This window comes from Microcaecilia unicolor, chromosome 6 (assembly GCF_901765095.1).
Source record: "Microcaecilia unicolor chromosome 6, aMicUni1.1, whole genome shotgun sequence".
NCBI lineage: Eukaryota > Metazoa > Chordata > Amphibia > Gymnophiona > Siphonopidae > Microcaecilia > Microcaecilia unicolor.
The window spans coordinates 345,649,008-345,664,070 of record NC_044036.1 but is presented as its reverse complement, the minus strand read 5'-3'; the positions used below and the strand labels follow the sequence as shown (position 1 = coordinate 345,664,070).

At 40.2% G+C, this 15,063-nt stretch overlaps 1 protein-coding gene across 3 annotated transcripts in view; it reads left to right on the top strand.

Moving 5' to 3' along the window:
* RFNG (RFNG O-fucosylpeptide 3-beta-N-acetylglucosaminyltransferase) overlaps positions 1–15,063 on the top strand; it is a 58,463-nt gene that overhangs the window by 17,363 nt on the left and 26,037 nt on the right. For all 3 annotated transcript variants that reach the window (XR_003942366.1, XM_030205185.1, XM_030205184.1), the window contains exons 5-6: positions 3,476–3,629; positions 4,028–4,113. Coding sequence is in view for 2 of the 3 variants with exons in the window: in XM_030205185.1 (XP_030061045.1) it covers positions 3,476–3,629; positions 4,028–4,113 (240 nt within the window). In the remaining variant the exon portion in view is untranslated. The remainder of the gene's footprint in view (positions 1–3,475; positions 3,630–4,027; positions 4,114–15,063) is intronic.

Below are 15,063 nucleotides of genomic sequence, written 5' to 3'. Positions count from 1 at the left end.
CACCACACATGGAGACCTGAGGATTTCAATAAGGTGCCCACAGTGATTCCAAGATTCTTGGCAAAGAGTCAGAAGTAAATTTTATCTTAGCACTCTGGATTACCACAAACTTCTCACTCGCAATCTGAAATTCAGAACACTCCTAAATTATAGATACCTTAAACTTATACTGAGAGTAATAGTCACAAGGCTCAGATGTTATTATAAAGGAAAAGCTGTTTGTTAGACAATGTTTGCAGCAATGGTAGATGTATTCAGAAACAGAAGGATTGTGCAAAATCACCCAAAAGGATGGTATAGTATGTTAAGTGTCTGTCCAGGGAACTAAGATAGCAAATACTAGCCTAATCCTGAAATACAGGATACCTAACACCCCAAGCACTACCAGGCAACAAGGAGATAGCAATACTGGATCCCCAGTGGTTAGGGACTGATGATGGTCTGTACGATCCGGAACTCAGGCAGTCTGGAAGCAGGTAGCTCTATCCCAACTGGGCAAGAGCGAACAGGAGAGGGATTCCACAGTTTAACAAGCTTTGATCCTGTGGCAGGCTTGGAGCCAGCTGATGGCTGTTATATCTCTAGCCAACTAGCTGATAATACCTTCAAGGAAGGGCTCTTTTACCCTCTCCTCGGATCTTAGTGACATCTGGATGTTCTTGTTCTGTCCCAGGTACAGTAAACAGGGGTTGGTGTTGCAAACAGTTGTTTTGCCTTTGTCAGTCTGGATGTCTCCACTTTGTTAGAGGCCTTCCACAGTATGCAGCCTCTGCATGAGAGTTGGCAATGTCCAAGTCTGTAAAAGTCAGGTTCACAAGGTAGAACAGTGCTTTTTGCAGGATTTTGTCCCTACAGTATACTGCTTAAGTCATACAGAGCAGCAGTTTACAATAAAAATAAATGAACTAAAATAAAAGGAACTCCGATAATCAATAGAAAAGCATATAAAACATTCAGTCAAGATACAACCCAACAGTCCCATTCTCCAAAAAAAACCAAAATCATTTACTTTCATTTCACAGGTACCAAGACCACAGGCCATTTCATTCTTTGGATATATTTATTTATTTATTTATTTATTTATTTATAGTACTTGTATCCCACATTTTCCCACCTATTTGCAGGCTCAATGTGGCTTACAGAGACCTGTTATGGCATCGCCATTTCAGGGTAAGAAATACAATTGGTGTTACAAAGAGATCGAGGGTGACAGGAAAGATATAAGCAAATTGTTATAGAAATTTGACTTTCAGAGTAAGGGTGGAGTGGTGAGGTGTATAATTAATCTATGGGTTGACGTAGTAGGCCTTGTTGAAGAGAGAGGTTTTCAGAGATTTGCGGAAATTGGTTATTTCATTGATTGTTTTCACATTAGTTGGTAGTGCATTCCACATCTGCGTGCTGATGTATGAAAAGCTGGTCGCCTGTGTTACTTTGTATTTTACTCCTTTACAGCTGGGGGAAGTGAGGATTAAGAAATGAGCGGGCTGATCTTTTAGCATTTCTGGGAGGCAGGTCCACAAGGTCTAGCATGTAGGTCGGGGCATCTCCGTGAATAATTTTATGAACAATCGTGCAGATCTTGAACGCGATGCGTTCTTTAAGTGGGAGCCAGTGAAGTTTCTCTCTTAGGGGTTTTGCACTTTCATATTTTGTTTTTCCGAATATGAGTCTGGCTGCGGTGTTCTGGGCTGTTTGGAGTTTCTTGATGGCTGTGCCAATGCTTTTAAAGAAGCCCTAAATATCCCCAATGAGCTTTCTTCCCTAATAGCACTAGGGGGATTTTTCCATAATGCGAACACTAACAAAAAAAACACACTCATGGGTAGATTCACGACTTGTGCAAGAAAGTGAGGGACTCGCTAATCTGTTCTCTGTAAGAGTCCTTAACAACCTGCTGGAAACATAAAGTATGTGGCAGAGGAAGCCAGTGAAGCTGAATAAATAAGAGTCACTTTATGCATTTGCCCTAACATTTGACTAGCAGTATTCAGCAGATTTTGCAGTCTTTTTAAGTGAGTTGTTTTTACGTTAGTACTCATGATCAACGCAGGAAATTACTAAGACGTGTATCAGTGTACGTAATGCTAAATCATCCAAAAAATGGAACAAATGTGGCATAATGGAAAGAAAGCTCTTTATAAAATACTAGGGTCCCAATATTTAAAAAAAAAAAAAAAACAGATCTCCTAAGTTAAGCTTCTAAATTTGTGCCCTATTTTCAGCCAAACTTAGGAACGTAACTTTTCAACTGAAACTTCATCTTAATATAGAAAAGTTATGCTCAAAAATTTAGACCTGTTATTTGTTTCCTAAATGTATGAGCCTTGTGCTGAAAATCAGTGCTAAGCTCCTTTTTCCCTGTCCTAAATCCACTCATATTTTATGCTTCTAAATTTTAGAGTTTTGTGAAATTTTGAGTAAACCTTCTAGTAAATATTCAGAGGCCAATTTATGATCATAACTCTGAAAGGCCCTTTTACTTAGCTGTGGTAGGTATTAGCGCTCACTTACCACAGGGAGCACTCGGGTGTCCTGTGATAAGTTCCCAATCAGTGCATTCTACCCACATGCTAACAAAATATTTTTATTGGTGTGCAGAAGGAGCATGTCTTGGGGGTGGAGACTGGGTGTTCCAACACCAACCCTTACCGCCTACAAAATTGATGTTGGTAAGTGCCCCTGTGCTAACTTTTTTAAGGGCCATGTGCTAATGGAAAGTTAACACATGGCCATTAATTGACGAAAATAGAAAATCGGCCACATAAGGGTGTGCTAATGCCAACCTTACCACAGCTGTAAAGAGACCCCCTAAGTTAGCATTCATCCTTTCAATATTGCACCCTGGTCTGAAAAAGTTAAATGACTGTCAACACACACAAATACTTGAAGGTGTCAACTACTGTCACAGGGGAACAAATGTAAAGTGATGCACATTGGGAAGAATAATTCAACATAGTTACCTGAAGAACTATGATCTAGGTGTCATTGTAGACAATACACTGAAGTCTTCTGTCCAGTGTGTGTCTAGTTCACTCTGGTTTTACAACTTTTGATAATGTTATGTAATCTGTAAACTTGATCACCTCACTTATCGCTCCTGTTTCCAGACCATTTACAAATATGTCAAACACCAGATTCCAGAAGCATTCCACTATTTATCTAATCCCATTGGAAAAAGTGACCATTTAATCCTACTGTTTTCTATCTTCAATTCCTACATCCTATTTAATGACCATAATTTCCTGACCAGTCTGAAAATCCAAGTAAGCTGATTCCAATAAATCTGTAAAGCATCACCTCCGTTTGCTAAATCCACATTCTTCCCCATTCCATATGCCCCAATTATTACATACGTACCAGATTATTAGATACATGCCAGAATGACTGCAAGATGCAGCACTTATGTGGATTTTGACTGTGAGTAACTTAAGTCCTTGCTATATTGTGTTTACTTGTTCCTCTCTGGTTGCAGATGGTTCTGCCATGTTGATGATGACAACTATGTGAACCTGAGTGCCCTTCACCACCTGCTGGCAGCTTTTTCTCACAGTCAGGATGTGTATTTGGGGCGACCTAGCTTGGATCACCCCATTGAAGCTGCAGATCGTGTACGAAGTGATGGCTCGGTACGCATCTGGTCCAACAATAAGTCATTGATTACATAGTATTGGATTGATTCTGACTTGCTGACACAACTTAAGTTAGACTTGAGTAAAGGCAAACTATTTTAGAAATAAAGGGACATTTTTCAAATGGCTCTTCTAGATGCAAATGTTTTGTACCTAGTCTTCAAAAAGAAAGTTCTTTCTCTTTGAAAACTGTCTACGGGTATAAAGGAGCCACCGGTTTTCCCTTGCCTTTACTGCAGGTAGATTTTGCTAAAAAAATGTGTATAGATTTGATCATTTCTGCATCATATTTTCCAAACTTGCCACTGCTAAAAGTATATTTGCTTAGTTGGATCAAGGGAGGAAGTTAGGAAATTGTACTGAAAAAGTCCTCCTCTGTGGCTTTCCTTCTGTAGACCTCGGTGAAGTTCTGGTTTGCTACTGGAGGAGCTGGGTTTTGTATCAGTAGAGGTCTGGCTCTGAAGATGAGTCCTTGGGCAAGGTAAGTAAACTAAATGGGCCTTTTAAAGGAATTTCATTATTTTATTTCAGATTCTTGTTCCGGTACTGATTGTGCTGTTTGTTTCAGCTTAAATTAACAGCAATAAAATAAGTAAAGAGAGTGAAGAAATATTACTTTGCTACTAACTTTGCCTGGGAAGGTGTAGTTAAAGCTGCCGATTGAAACACAGTTGCTGGAACTGTAAAACTGACACATGTGGCTTAGCACTGTGAAGAATTGTTTGGGGAACACTCTTTCAAATGTTGCACAAAACAGGTAATGTACAGTCAAAAATTCAATTCAAGCAAAACAATATATGATGCTACTGCACAGCCTGAGCAACAACTTGATTGACAGGAAGGAAAAAGCCTCAGAATCACACCTCTGCTGTATATTACCAGCAGTCAGGATTCAAAGGTAGAAACCTCACATGCATTAAAAAACCGTATTTATTTATTTATTTATTTATTCCTTAGCATCCCTCCGGACCGGCCCAGGATTGGACTGATGGGTTGTGCTCGCCTTCCAGCAGGTTGGAGACTGAGAAAAAAACTCTGACTCTAGCGAGCCAATAGGAGCCCTGGTCACGTGACCCTAGCCTCAGTATTTTCTCAGTCTCCCAGCAGGTAGGAAGCGAGCCCATTAGTCTCTCTTTATTTTCTGACTTGTCTGAATTTTTTGTCTAGTTGGTACTTTATTCTGTACTTTATTCTGTGCCAGAGGAATTCTTTGGAGGCTTGTTAGAATTTCAATTTTGCCTCAGGGGTGTTATACTCGGGTGTCCCGGGTCCCTCCCCCTTTTCCTCCCCACCTTCCTGCTAAAGGCTGTTGCCTTTGGGAGAGGCAGCCAGGTTTAAAAAAAAAAGGAGAAAGCTAAGCAGAAGCAGTGCTTCCCCATAGACCTAACGAGCAGACAGCTCCGTTTAGTGTTTACTGTTTTTCTGTCTGTGTGCATGTTAGCAGCTCTTTAAAAAAAAAAAAAAAGCAAGAAAAGAAAAACGCTGAGAACTTTTCTATTTCTGTTCTGGTGCTCCTATGGTTGAGTTTCGCGGGTGTGTAGTTTGATAAGCGCTATTTTTGTCTTCGGAACGTCTTTTTCTTTAAAATAATTTAGGCGCCAACCGGCTCGTCGCGTGCACGCACGTTCCCGCGATGTTGGAAAAGCTTAAGCGGTGCGCTGTATGTCAGCGTCGGGGGGTTGGCTCCTCCGGCGCTTGCAAATTTTGTACGGCGGTGATTGGAGCGTCAGGCTCTACTGTTCCTTCTACTTCAGGGATTAAGTCTTCAGCTCCCGTTTCTTCGCCGTCGCAGTCAGCGCCACTAGTTACGGAGGTAATTTTACAGGTACTATGTCTGTCCCTAGTGGGCTCACAATCTGAATAGCACATTGTACTACTGTGGTACCTGGAGTAGTGGAGGGTTAAGTGACTTGCCCGGGGTCACATGGAGCTGCAGAGGGAATTGAATCTGGTTCTCCAGAATCTCAACCCACTGCCGACCATCAGGCAGCAGCGGGAATCGAACCCAGTCCCCCAGGTCTGCAACCCGTGAAACTAACCATTCGGCCACTCCCTTACCTTACCTCTCTTTATAAGTATAGTGCTCTAAGCAATGCAGAAGCCATACACCAACCACTAATATAAATATAGAAATATAGACTAAACTTATCTGCACAAGCAACAGAAACAGTCCCACCAACGATGGCCATCGTTTCACATTATTGCTGTCTCAGGGTGTAGATGAAATTGTGTAAACTTTCATCACATAGCCCATCCCAGGAGGCTTGAAATTTGCCATTGAGTGGAAAGCTTTCCTCTGACTGATTGATTAAAGAACAGAGTGATGTCATGTTGAGACGCTGAAAAATGAAAGCTGGGCGTCTTCAGTTTCCCTGGCCATTTTGAGTGTGATGTTTTTGGAACCAGTCAGCTTTTTCCCCTGATGAAGCCTTCCTGTGAAACAAGGTCTCCTGTTGGGAATTTGGGATCTTAATTCTAGTATATTTTGCTGCTGAAACTTGCTTCTAAGAAGTTTGAGTTCAAACTGGATGACTGTTGTCTATTGCTCACTCCAGGTCATAAGCCTGACTGCTAATTTCTTAGAATTTTTTTTTTCTGTGACTAACGATTAATGTGGACTTCTTGCTGTTAGACTGCTGTGTGCTGCATGTTTGGATTTCCTTTTGAACTGAGGTCTTTTTTCTCCACTTAGTTTTCTTGGTTCAGCATGTCAGTCCGGGTCCTATAGTGGAAGAGAGTTGAATTTGTTGTATTTTGATTTCGTTTCTTCTCAACCCTGTGGCTATTTCTTGATAATTTAAATCACCCATTATTATACTGTTGCCTTTTTGCCAGCTTTACTAATTTCTGTAAACGTTTCTTCATCTGTGTGTTCATTCTGTCCTGGTGGACGATAGTGCAGCCCTACTGGTATACTTCACATATGGAATTTCTATCCACAAGGATTCCACGTTTATTATCATTTATTAAAGTTTGCTATACCATTTCGTTGCAAGCAAATTAAAGCAATTTACAGATAAAATAGTAATAAAACAGAAAATTAGAAAGGAACACGAATAATTGGATAGGAAAGACCTAAGCTACCTGTCCCATTCAAACAGGATTCAAGCATACAAGAGAGAGAACTAGAGAAGAAAAGAGAAAAAATTACACAAACATATATTCAAGCAAATTCAAAAAATCCACATGATGTTCATCTGAGACCTCTCTGGTCCCCGCTGCAGAATCCACCAGAGCCTAAGTAGTATAAGCCAGCTGAAAAAGATGTTTTTAAAGACGCCCGAAAAGCCCAGGTAAAACTGAGGCCCTGACACAAGTGGACATCAAAATCTCTTTTGGAAAGTACGAACTCCCCCTCAATTCACAAGTCAGGAACCTTGGAATACAGTTAGATTCAACACTTACTCTGATTCCCCAAATCCAAGCAACCGTCAAGAGCTGCTTCTACTGTTTGTGACAACTACGCTGTCTCTCTGCTTACATCAAGAAGGAAAATCTTATCCCAGTTGTGCATGCCATGATATCATCAGGACTAGATTACTGTAATGCACTCTACAATGGTCTGACTACAAAGGGTCTGCACCAGCTCCAATTAATTCAGAATGCTGCAGTAAGACTCATAAAAGCTTGCAAGCGACGTGACCACATCGCACCATTTTTGCGAAAAACTTCACTGGCTACCAGTACAATACAGGCTAAATCTAAAACTCTGTCTGATCTTCAAGGTTGTTAAAGGAAATGGTCCTGAGTACTTGAAGAACAGGATCTACACACCTCCAAGAACACTAAGGTCCTCCCAAGGGGTATCCCTAACCACGCCCTATCCAAAAGACATTACACAATGTGATACCCACAAGCAAGCCTTCTCCGGAGTAGCCCCCACATTCTGGAATGCACTGTCTGAAAGGCGCCGTTTAACTCAAGACTATCTCTTCTTCAGGAACCAGGTGAAAGCTTGGCTCTTCAGCCAGTCCTTTAACGGAAGAAGTAACTAACTAATTAGTCTCTCACAAACACACACACAAGAAGTGACAAAGGCTACACATACTGCACGAAGGACATGTTTATCCACGCCTACCCTAGCTGAAATAACATTTAATCATCTCTATGACTTCATGTGCAACTTTCTTTAAATTAGTCACCTTCTTTTCTAACTCCTCTTACTCTCTTACCTATCTATATGTTCCATCTTTGCTTATACCCTACGCTGTCTGTTAAAATGTTCTATTATGTATTGTGTTGACATTGTAAGTAGTATACTATGCCATACTTTGTATTCTTATTTGCCTATTTTTACTGCTGTAACTGTCTATTGCATATGTTTAATTTATTCTTACTGTACACTGCCTTGAGTGAATTCTTTCAAAAAGGCTGTAAATAAATCCTAATAAATAAGACACATACGATGTTTCAAGCCGAAGATATTGTGGTAGAAAGTCCCATAATACCGGAGAGAGGAAATAGAAAGCATTAGATCTAGTGGATTCCCATCTAGCTTTAGATGGAGGAGGAAGATCTAGCCTATTATCAGTTAGTGAATGCAGAGTACAAGAAGGGAGTGCAATGAATCACCAAAGAAGAGAGAGAAGCAGGAGAACCACTGTGTAAGATCTTGTGGGTTAATGCTAGAACCTTCAAACTGATCCTGAAATCAATGGGTAACCAATAAAGCTGTTGAAGAATCGGTGAGACATGATCAAAACGAAATGTTTGGCAGAGAACACATGCTGCAGTATTGTGTAGGGTTTGTAATCTTCTAAGGTTGTGTTTATTAATTGCTGCATAGACGATGTTGCAGTAGTCATATCTAGAATGTAACAAACAAAGAGCATCGAAATTGAATAGATTTTGAACAGCCCTTAGTTTACATAGAAAGAAAAAGTCTGTTTTAACAACTTGTGAGATTTGGGGGCCAAAAGACAAAGTGGAATGCAAAATTATTCCAAGATAATGGAATGATGAGACCAGAGAAATAAGCCTATTGATCAAAGAGAAAGGGATGTTTTTTTGGAGACAGTGACCCATTGATCCAGCAGGCCACTGTCTTCTCAGGATTCAGAACTAAATGGTGGTCTCTCAACCATCCTGCTATGTGGTCCAAGCATGTTTGAAGTGGCTGAAATTCACAAAGTTCGGGTTGGTATAAAATACCAAGAGGTCACGTGACGCTATGAGCGGGAGTGGGCGCTAGTTGGATCGCTCCTGCCTTCTCCTCAAACATCTAAGCAAAAAATCGCTGCAAACAAAGATTAACATCCTGCTAACTGAGAGCGAACAATAGCCGAACTCACAGTGAACGGATTGAGTGCAGAAGGTTACGGCAATGGCGACAAAAAACACAAGAAAAGAAAAAGAAAAAACTCGCCTAGTTGGAGACAAAATGGCGGCGCCGGTGAGCCCGGGAACGTCGGAGGTGGGGTCCGCCTGGGCCGCGGAAATTGTGGGAGAAGTTACACAAGCGCTAGAGGTAATATTAGATAAAAAACTGAGTTCCCTGGACAACAAGTTGGAATCCCTTAATAACAGTATAGCCCAAATACAAACGGATATGGCGCAATATCAACAGCGGGCCAGTGAAACGGAAGACCGAGTCACTGTACTAGAAGCAGAGATAAATCAACTGAAGAAAACAATTACCTCATACGACGACAAACTCGAAGACCTAGAAAATAGGTCGAGGAGGAACAACCTCCGAATTGTGGGACTAACTGAAGGGCAAGGAGATCGTGAACTCAGCAAATTTCTTGAAACGTGGTTCACAGCAGAACTGGAGTTACCTGAGATGTTGGGGCCGCTAAGAATCGAGCGTGCACATCGACTAGGGCCGAAGAACGTGGCGGAGGGAAGACCACGTGTAGTCATCTGCAAAATTCTCAATTTCAGTCACAAAAACGCCATACTGCAAGCCCTGCGCAACGGCAAAGAACTATACAGCGGGAACCGCAGAGTTCTTTGCTTTCAAGATTATTCATCGGCGGTGGCGGCGCAAAGAAAAAAGTTTTCATCGATATGCTCAGCGTTGGTGAATAAAAAGATTAAGTTTGCGCTATTATACCCTGCAAAGTTGAGAATCATTCATTCTTCGGGCACAAAGTTGTTTACCACTATGGAAGAAGCAAAACTATTTGTGCAACAGATGGAAGAGAGGCCGGAAACTTGAGAGCTAAGGATTGCACTGCTGAAAAAAAGACATTTTCTAACTGACTTCGCTAAATGCTTGAGAAAAAAGTATAAAGAAGAGACCTATAATTGAAATGAGAATTATAAACAGAGGATGTTGGGGCAGATGATACATAAAAGAGACTATCAATGGACACACTGAACAGCGACACAAATTGGATTTAAGGTGGACATAATGCACACTGAAACCATTAGAGGGCCAATTGAAACACAAACAGGATAACAGGAAAGGACGATTTAAGCATGAAAAGTGGCCAAGAATCTTGGATATTAGGAAAGTATGTTATAATAGATATAGTATAAGGATATTAAGATATTACTTTTGTTGTTAGATATTTGATACTGCAGATAATGTAAGCTGCAAGGCCTGAAATCAGTTAAATTAGATTTGAAAGTATTACAATCTAGGTTTGAAAGAATCTGACAACACTAAGATCTCATAAGACTAATACTACTCTTGATTAACAATTGTAGAGACTGGCAAATTTAAAAGTCAAATGAGATGGGGGACTGAATGATAAAGAGGTAATACATACTCACACAATCATAAAAATATGTTATAATAGATATAGTATAATAAGGTTAAGATACTACTGTTGTTGATAACAAGTTGACACTGCAGGTCATATAAGTCGTAGAGCCTGAAATCAGTTACATTAGATTTAAAAGTATAACAAGCTTAGTTTGAAAGAATCTGATAATCATAAGATTATTTATGACTAATAATACTGCTTTTGCTTAATAATTGTAGAGAATGGCAAATCTAAATGTCAAATGTGTTGGGGGACTGAATGTTAAAGAGGTAATACTTACTCACACATACATGTATCATTAATGGAAGAACGAGCAGAAAAGGGACGGATACAAATAATGGGAGGAGGAGCGTTGAAAGTGACCTGCTTCCTACGGGAAGGAGAGGGCTAATGGGGGGGAATGGGGAGAGGGGGGAGGTTAGGGAACAGATAACTACAAGACACTGTAAGGGGGGGAAGGGGAAGAGAGTAACTCAATGTAACCTACAGACGCAAATAAATATGAAAATGAGAACATGGGGTATGAACAGGAGTGGTTGGAGGCTGGGCTGGCTACTCTTGATAGTAAAAGGTAATCAGATGATGGAAAATCGCTATATGAATGATAACTACTTAAGGTAGCATCCTGGAATGTGGGGGGAATACATTCCCCCATCAAGAGATCAAAAATATTGCGCCATCTTAAACATATAAGAGCAGATATTGCAATGCTCCAAGAAACACATTTGTCAGCAGAGGAGCATGCCAAATTAGCCAAATGGTGGGTGGCAGATTGTGTGGCAGCTGCGGCAATGGGTCGAAAAGGGGGAGTAGCCATACTTTTTCGGAAAGGGCTAGCAATCAAGATACATAAAACTATTTCAGACCCAGAGGGTAGATTTGTGCTAAGCATAGTAACCATTAATAAAAAAACTATAATTTTGGGAAATGTCTATGCTCCTAATGTGTTAGATTTAAAATTCTATAAGAAATTGCTTTCCCAAATCACTCAACTGGAAAACTTACCCCTAGTGATGGGAGGAGATTTCAATATGACTTGGGACCCGAATATGGATAGATCGCACCCGCCTAAGGAGAGAAGAAAAATAGATACTAGGGGTCTACCGGATTTATGTGAAATATTAGATTTAATAGATGTCTGGCGCACCTTGCATCCTATGGAGAAAGAATACACACACCAATCTAGAGCACATGGGTCAGCATCAAGAATTGATTACTTGCTGGTATCACGAACTATAATAACAGACATTACTGAGGTACACATAGATCCCTGTGTCATATCGGATCATTCAGTGGTCGGAATGACATGGAAGGGAGGAGAGGATGAAGACTTGCTAAAAAGCTGGACGTTTCCAACATACTTAATTAAAGATGCAAGATTTGGGGAGCTTTTACATGCTAAATGGGCAGAATTTAAGCATTTTAATGAAGGCTCAGTGGATGAGATCAGCACTTACTGGGAAGCAGCGAAAGCGGTGTTGCGGGGGGAAATAATTAGCTATGTCACGCACTATAAACGAATGAGAGACAGAGAAATAATGAGACTAGAACAACTTTTAGGTAAATTACACCGCCAATACGGTATGAACCCTAGTAATGATATCAGACAAGAGATTCTGACCATACAAGCAACTTTAAATGCCAAACTACATGAGAGAGAAGTGAAATCTCAGGCCTACTATCGCTTTCAACTTTACAAGCACGGGAATAAAGGGGGCAAATATTTAGCTCGACTTATAGCATCTAAGGTTAATTCCCGAAATATAACAACTATTAAACAAAAAAATGGGAAACTCATACACTCTAATAAAGAAATTCGACAAGCTTTTCAAAATTTTTATCAAGAACTTTATAAGAGGGCAGATCAAGACGAGCTACAGGGGGAGTCTTACTTAGAGGGTGTTCACATTCCGAGGCTGCAAAGTAGAGACAGAAAGCGGCTAAATGCTAGGATTAGTGAAGACGAGGTAGGATGGGCAATCAAACAAAGTAAATCAGGCAAGGCATCAGGTCCAGACGGTTTTAAAGCAGAATTTTATAAGATGATGGGGGACTCGATTCTCCCTACCTTGACTGAAATGTTCAATGACTGGATAGAGAAGGGGGCCTTGTCTGATAATATGAATTTAGCTAGGATAGTAGTATTTCCTAAACCAAAACGAGATGAACAGCTGGTTACATCATATAGACCCATTTCCCTAATTAATCAAGAGGCAAAATTATTTGCAAAAATATTGGCCAAAAGATTAGGAGGGATATTGCCTCATCTAATTCATCCAGCACAGGTGGGTTTTGTCCAAGGGCGAACAAGTACAAAAAACTTGCGGAATATTTTGGCGTCATTGGAAGGACTAGGTCACTCCAAAGAACAAGCTGTGATGATCAGCTTCGACGCAGAAAAAGCATTCGACAGAGTGGAATGGCCCTTTCTATACTCGGTGCTACAGAAATATGGATTTAATGGCACCTTTGTGCAGGCAATTAGAGCACTATATCATAACCCAAGGGCACAAGTGCTGGTAAATGGAAATATATCGGGGGAAATTCAGATCACTAGGGGAACTAGACAAGGTTGTCCTTTGTCGCCTCTGTTATTTGCACTTCAATTAGACCCATTAATTAGAGACATACATGATTGTGCAGCGATAACAGGGGTACATATTAAAAATCAGGAATTTAAGATAGCTGCATTTGCGGATGACTTGTTAATGATTATTACGAAGCCAAAAGATACTCTAGAGAATCTTTTACAAATTTTCAGAGAATATGGAGATTATTCGGGTTTCAAACTGAATATAGACAAGTCAGAAGCGCTTCAAATTAATGTGGACATACACGAGTTATGGGGGGGAGATTTCCCTTTGAAGCAGGCACATAAATCTTTTGTATATTTGGGTATACAGTTGCCGGCCAGACCAAAAGAGCTATATCATTTAAATGTTGAAAAATTACTGGAACAGACAGCACAGCAGTTGGCATCATGGGGCACGCTAACACTCTCGCTCATAGGGAGGATCAACCTTCTTAAAATGGTGATCTTACCGAGATGGTTATATATGTTGCAGATCTTACCAATAGCCCTGTTGCAGAAAGATATAAAGCGCTTATACCGAATGCTGCTCAGATTCTGTTGGGCTAAGAAAAAAGCTAAAATACAACAAAAATACATGTTGGGAGGATGGAGACAGGGGGGTTTGGGAATTCCCAATCTTAAATATTATAATATGGCATGTTTATTGCGACTGGTGAGAGATAGATTATTTCATGCTTCCGACTATACACCTATAGAGATGGAAGATGCATTATTTAACCCATATCACTTTACTACCCTAATGCATTTGCGGAGCGGGGAAACTCCTCCTAGAATTAGGCACAATATTTTACTTAAACCCATGAGAGAGGTATGGAAATTTATAGGCAAACTATTAGGCGGAGACTCGAGAATAACGGAGTTAATAAGTATTAGAGGGAATCCGGCCTTCCAACCAGGAATGGAGAACAAAATCTTTGATGACTGGGGAAAGATAAGTGTGGAAACCCTGGCAGACGTACTAGGAGAGAATGGGGATATTAAGCCACTGCCGCAGCTGCTTCATCAAGAGGAACCTGGATGGCAAGATACTTATGCGCACTATCAGCTTAAACATTACATACAAAATTTAAATAAAGAAGCACTTATAATTAGGTTAGGTAATAAAATTATTACCTTCTTTGAGGAAATTACAGAAAATGCCCCTTCTATATCGCAATTATATCAGAGACTATGGAGCCTAACTCCTGCGAAGGAGATGACTTTGTTGAAACAGAAATGGGAAAAAGATATGGGAAGGAACTTGCAATCCTGGGATATAATGGCACAAATCAAAAGTATTCCATGCCTGATAGGGGGAAATGATTATAGGGAATGTGCATTTAGAATGATACACAGGGCATACTTTACACAGGTTCAATTGTATAAAGCAGGGGGTATAGAAACAGCTCTTTGTGTAAAATGTCATAATGCCGAGAACTCCATTTATCATGCGATGTGGAAATGTGTATTAATACAACGATATTGGAGACAAATAACTAACTATCTTACAGGTATGTTATGTAGTAGAGTAGATATGAATCCATTACATCTCATATTGGATATGAAGGAGGTACAATCGAGTTTAAATGCAGATAAAGTATTGCTAAAGCGCAAATTATGTTTGATAGCAAGGAAATGTATTATGCAGCACTGGACTACACACAACCCGCCAAATTTCTGGCATTGGCGTAATCAGGTACATCAATTGTTGGTTTGGGAAGCAAAAGAGGCTAAAGGAAATGATAAAAGAAAAACGAGATTTCTTAAAATCTGGGGATGCTACTTGGAAAAAATGACGCAGAAAGGGCGAAGTCTGATTATTAATACCTTATGAGTGGACTTTATGCGATACTGGAAAGTATGGGGAATTTTATAGGTTACAGGGGGAACCATGAAGAATAAGAGGGCAGGGAGGGTGGGAAGGGGGAAAGGGAAATAGTAGATATAAGGATGGAAGAATGCAACATTATACTATGGTGGGAACTAATAATGGATTTGTTGTACTAATATCGGATAATGAAGGTGGCACAATATTTGGTTATGTTAGATGTTGACAATAATGCAATGTTCTGTTGAACTCATGGATAATACAAATTAATGAAACACACAGAGAAAGAAAAAAGAAACACACTATCCTTGTGTAAGA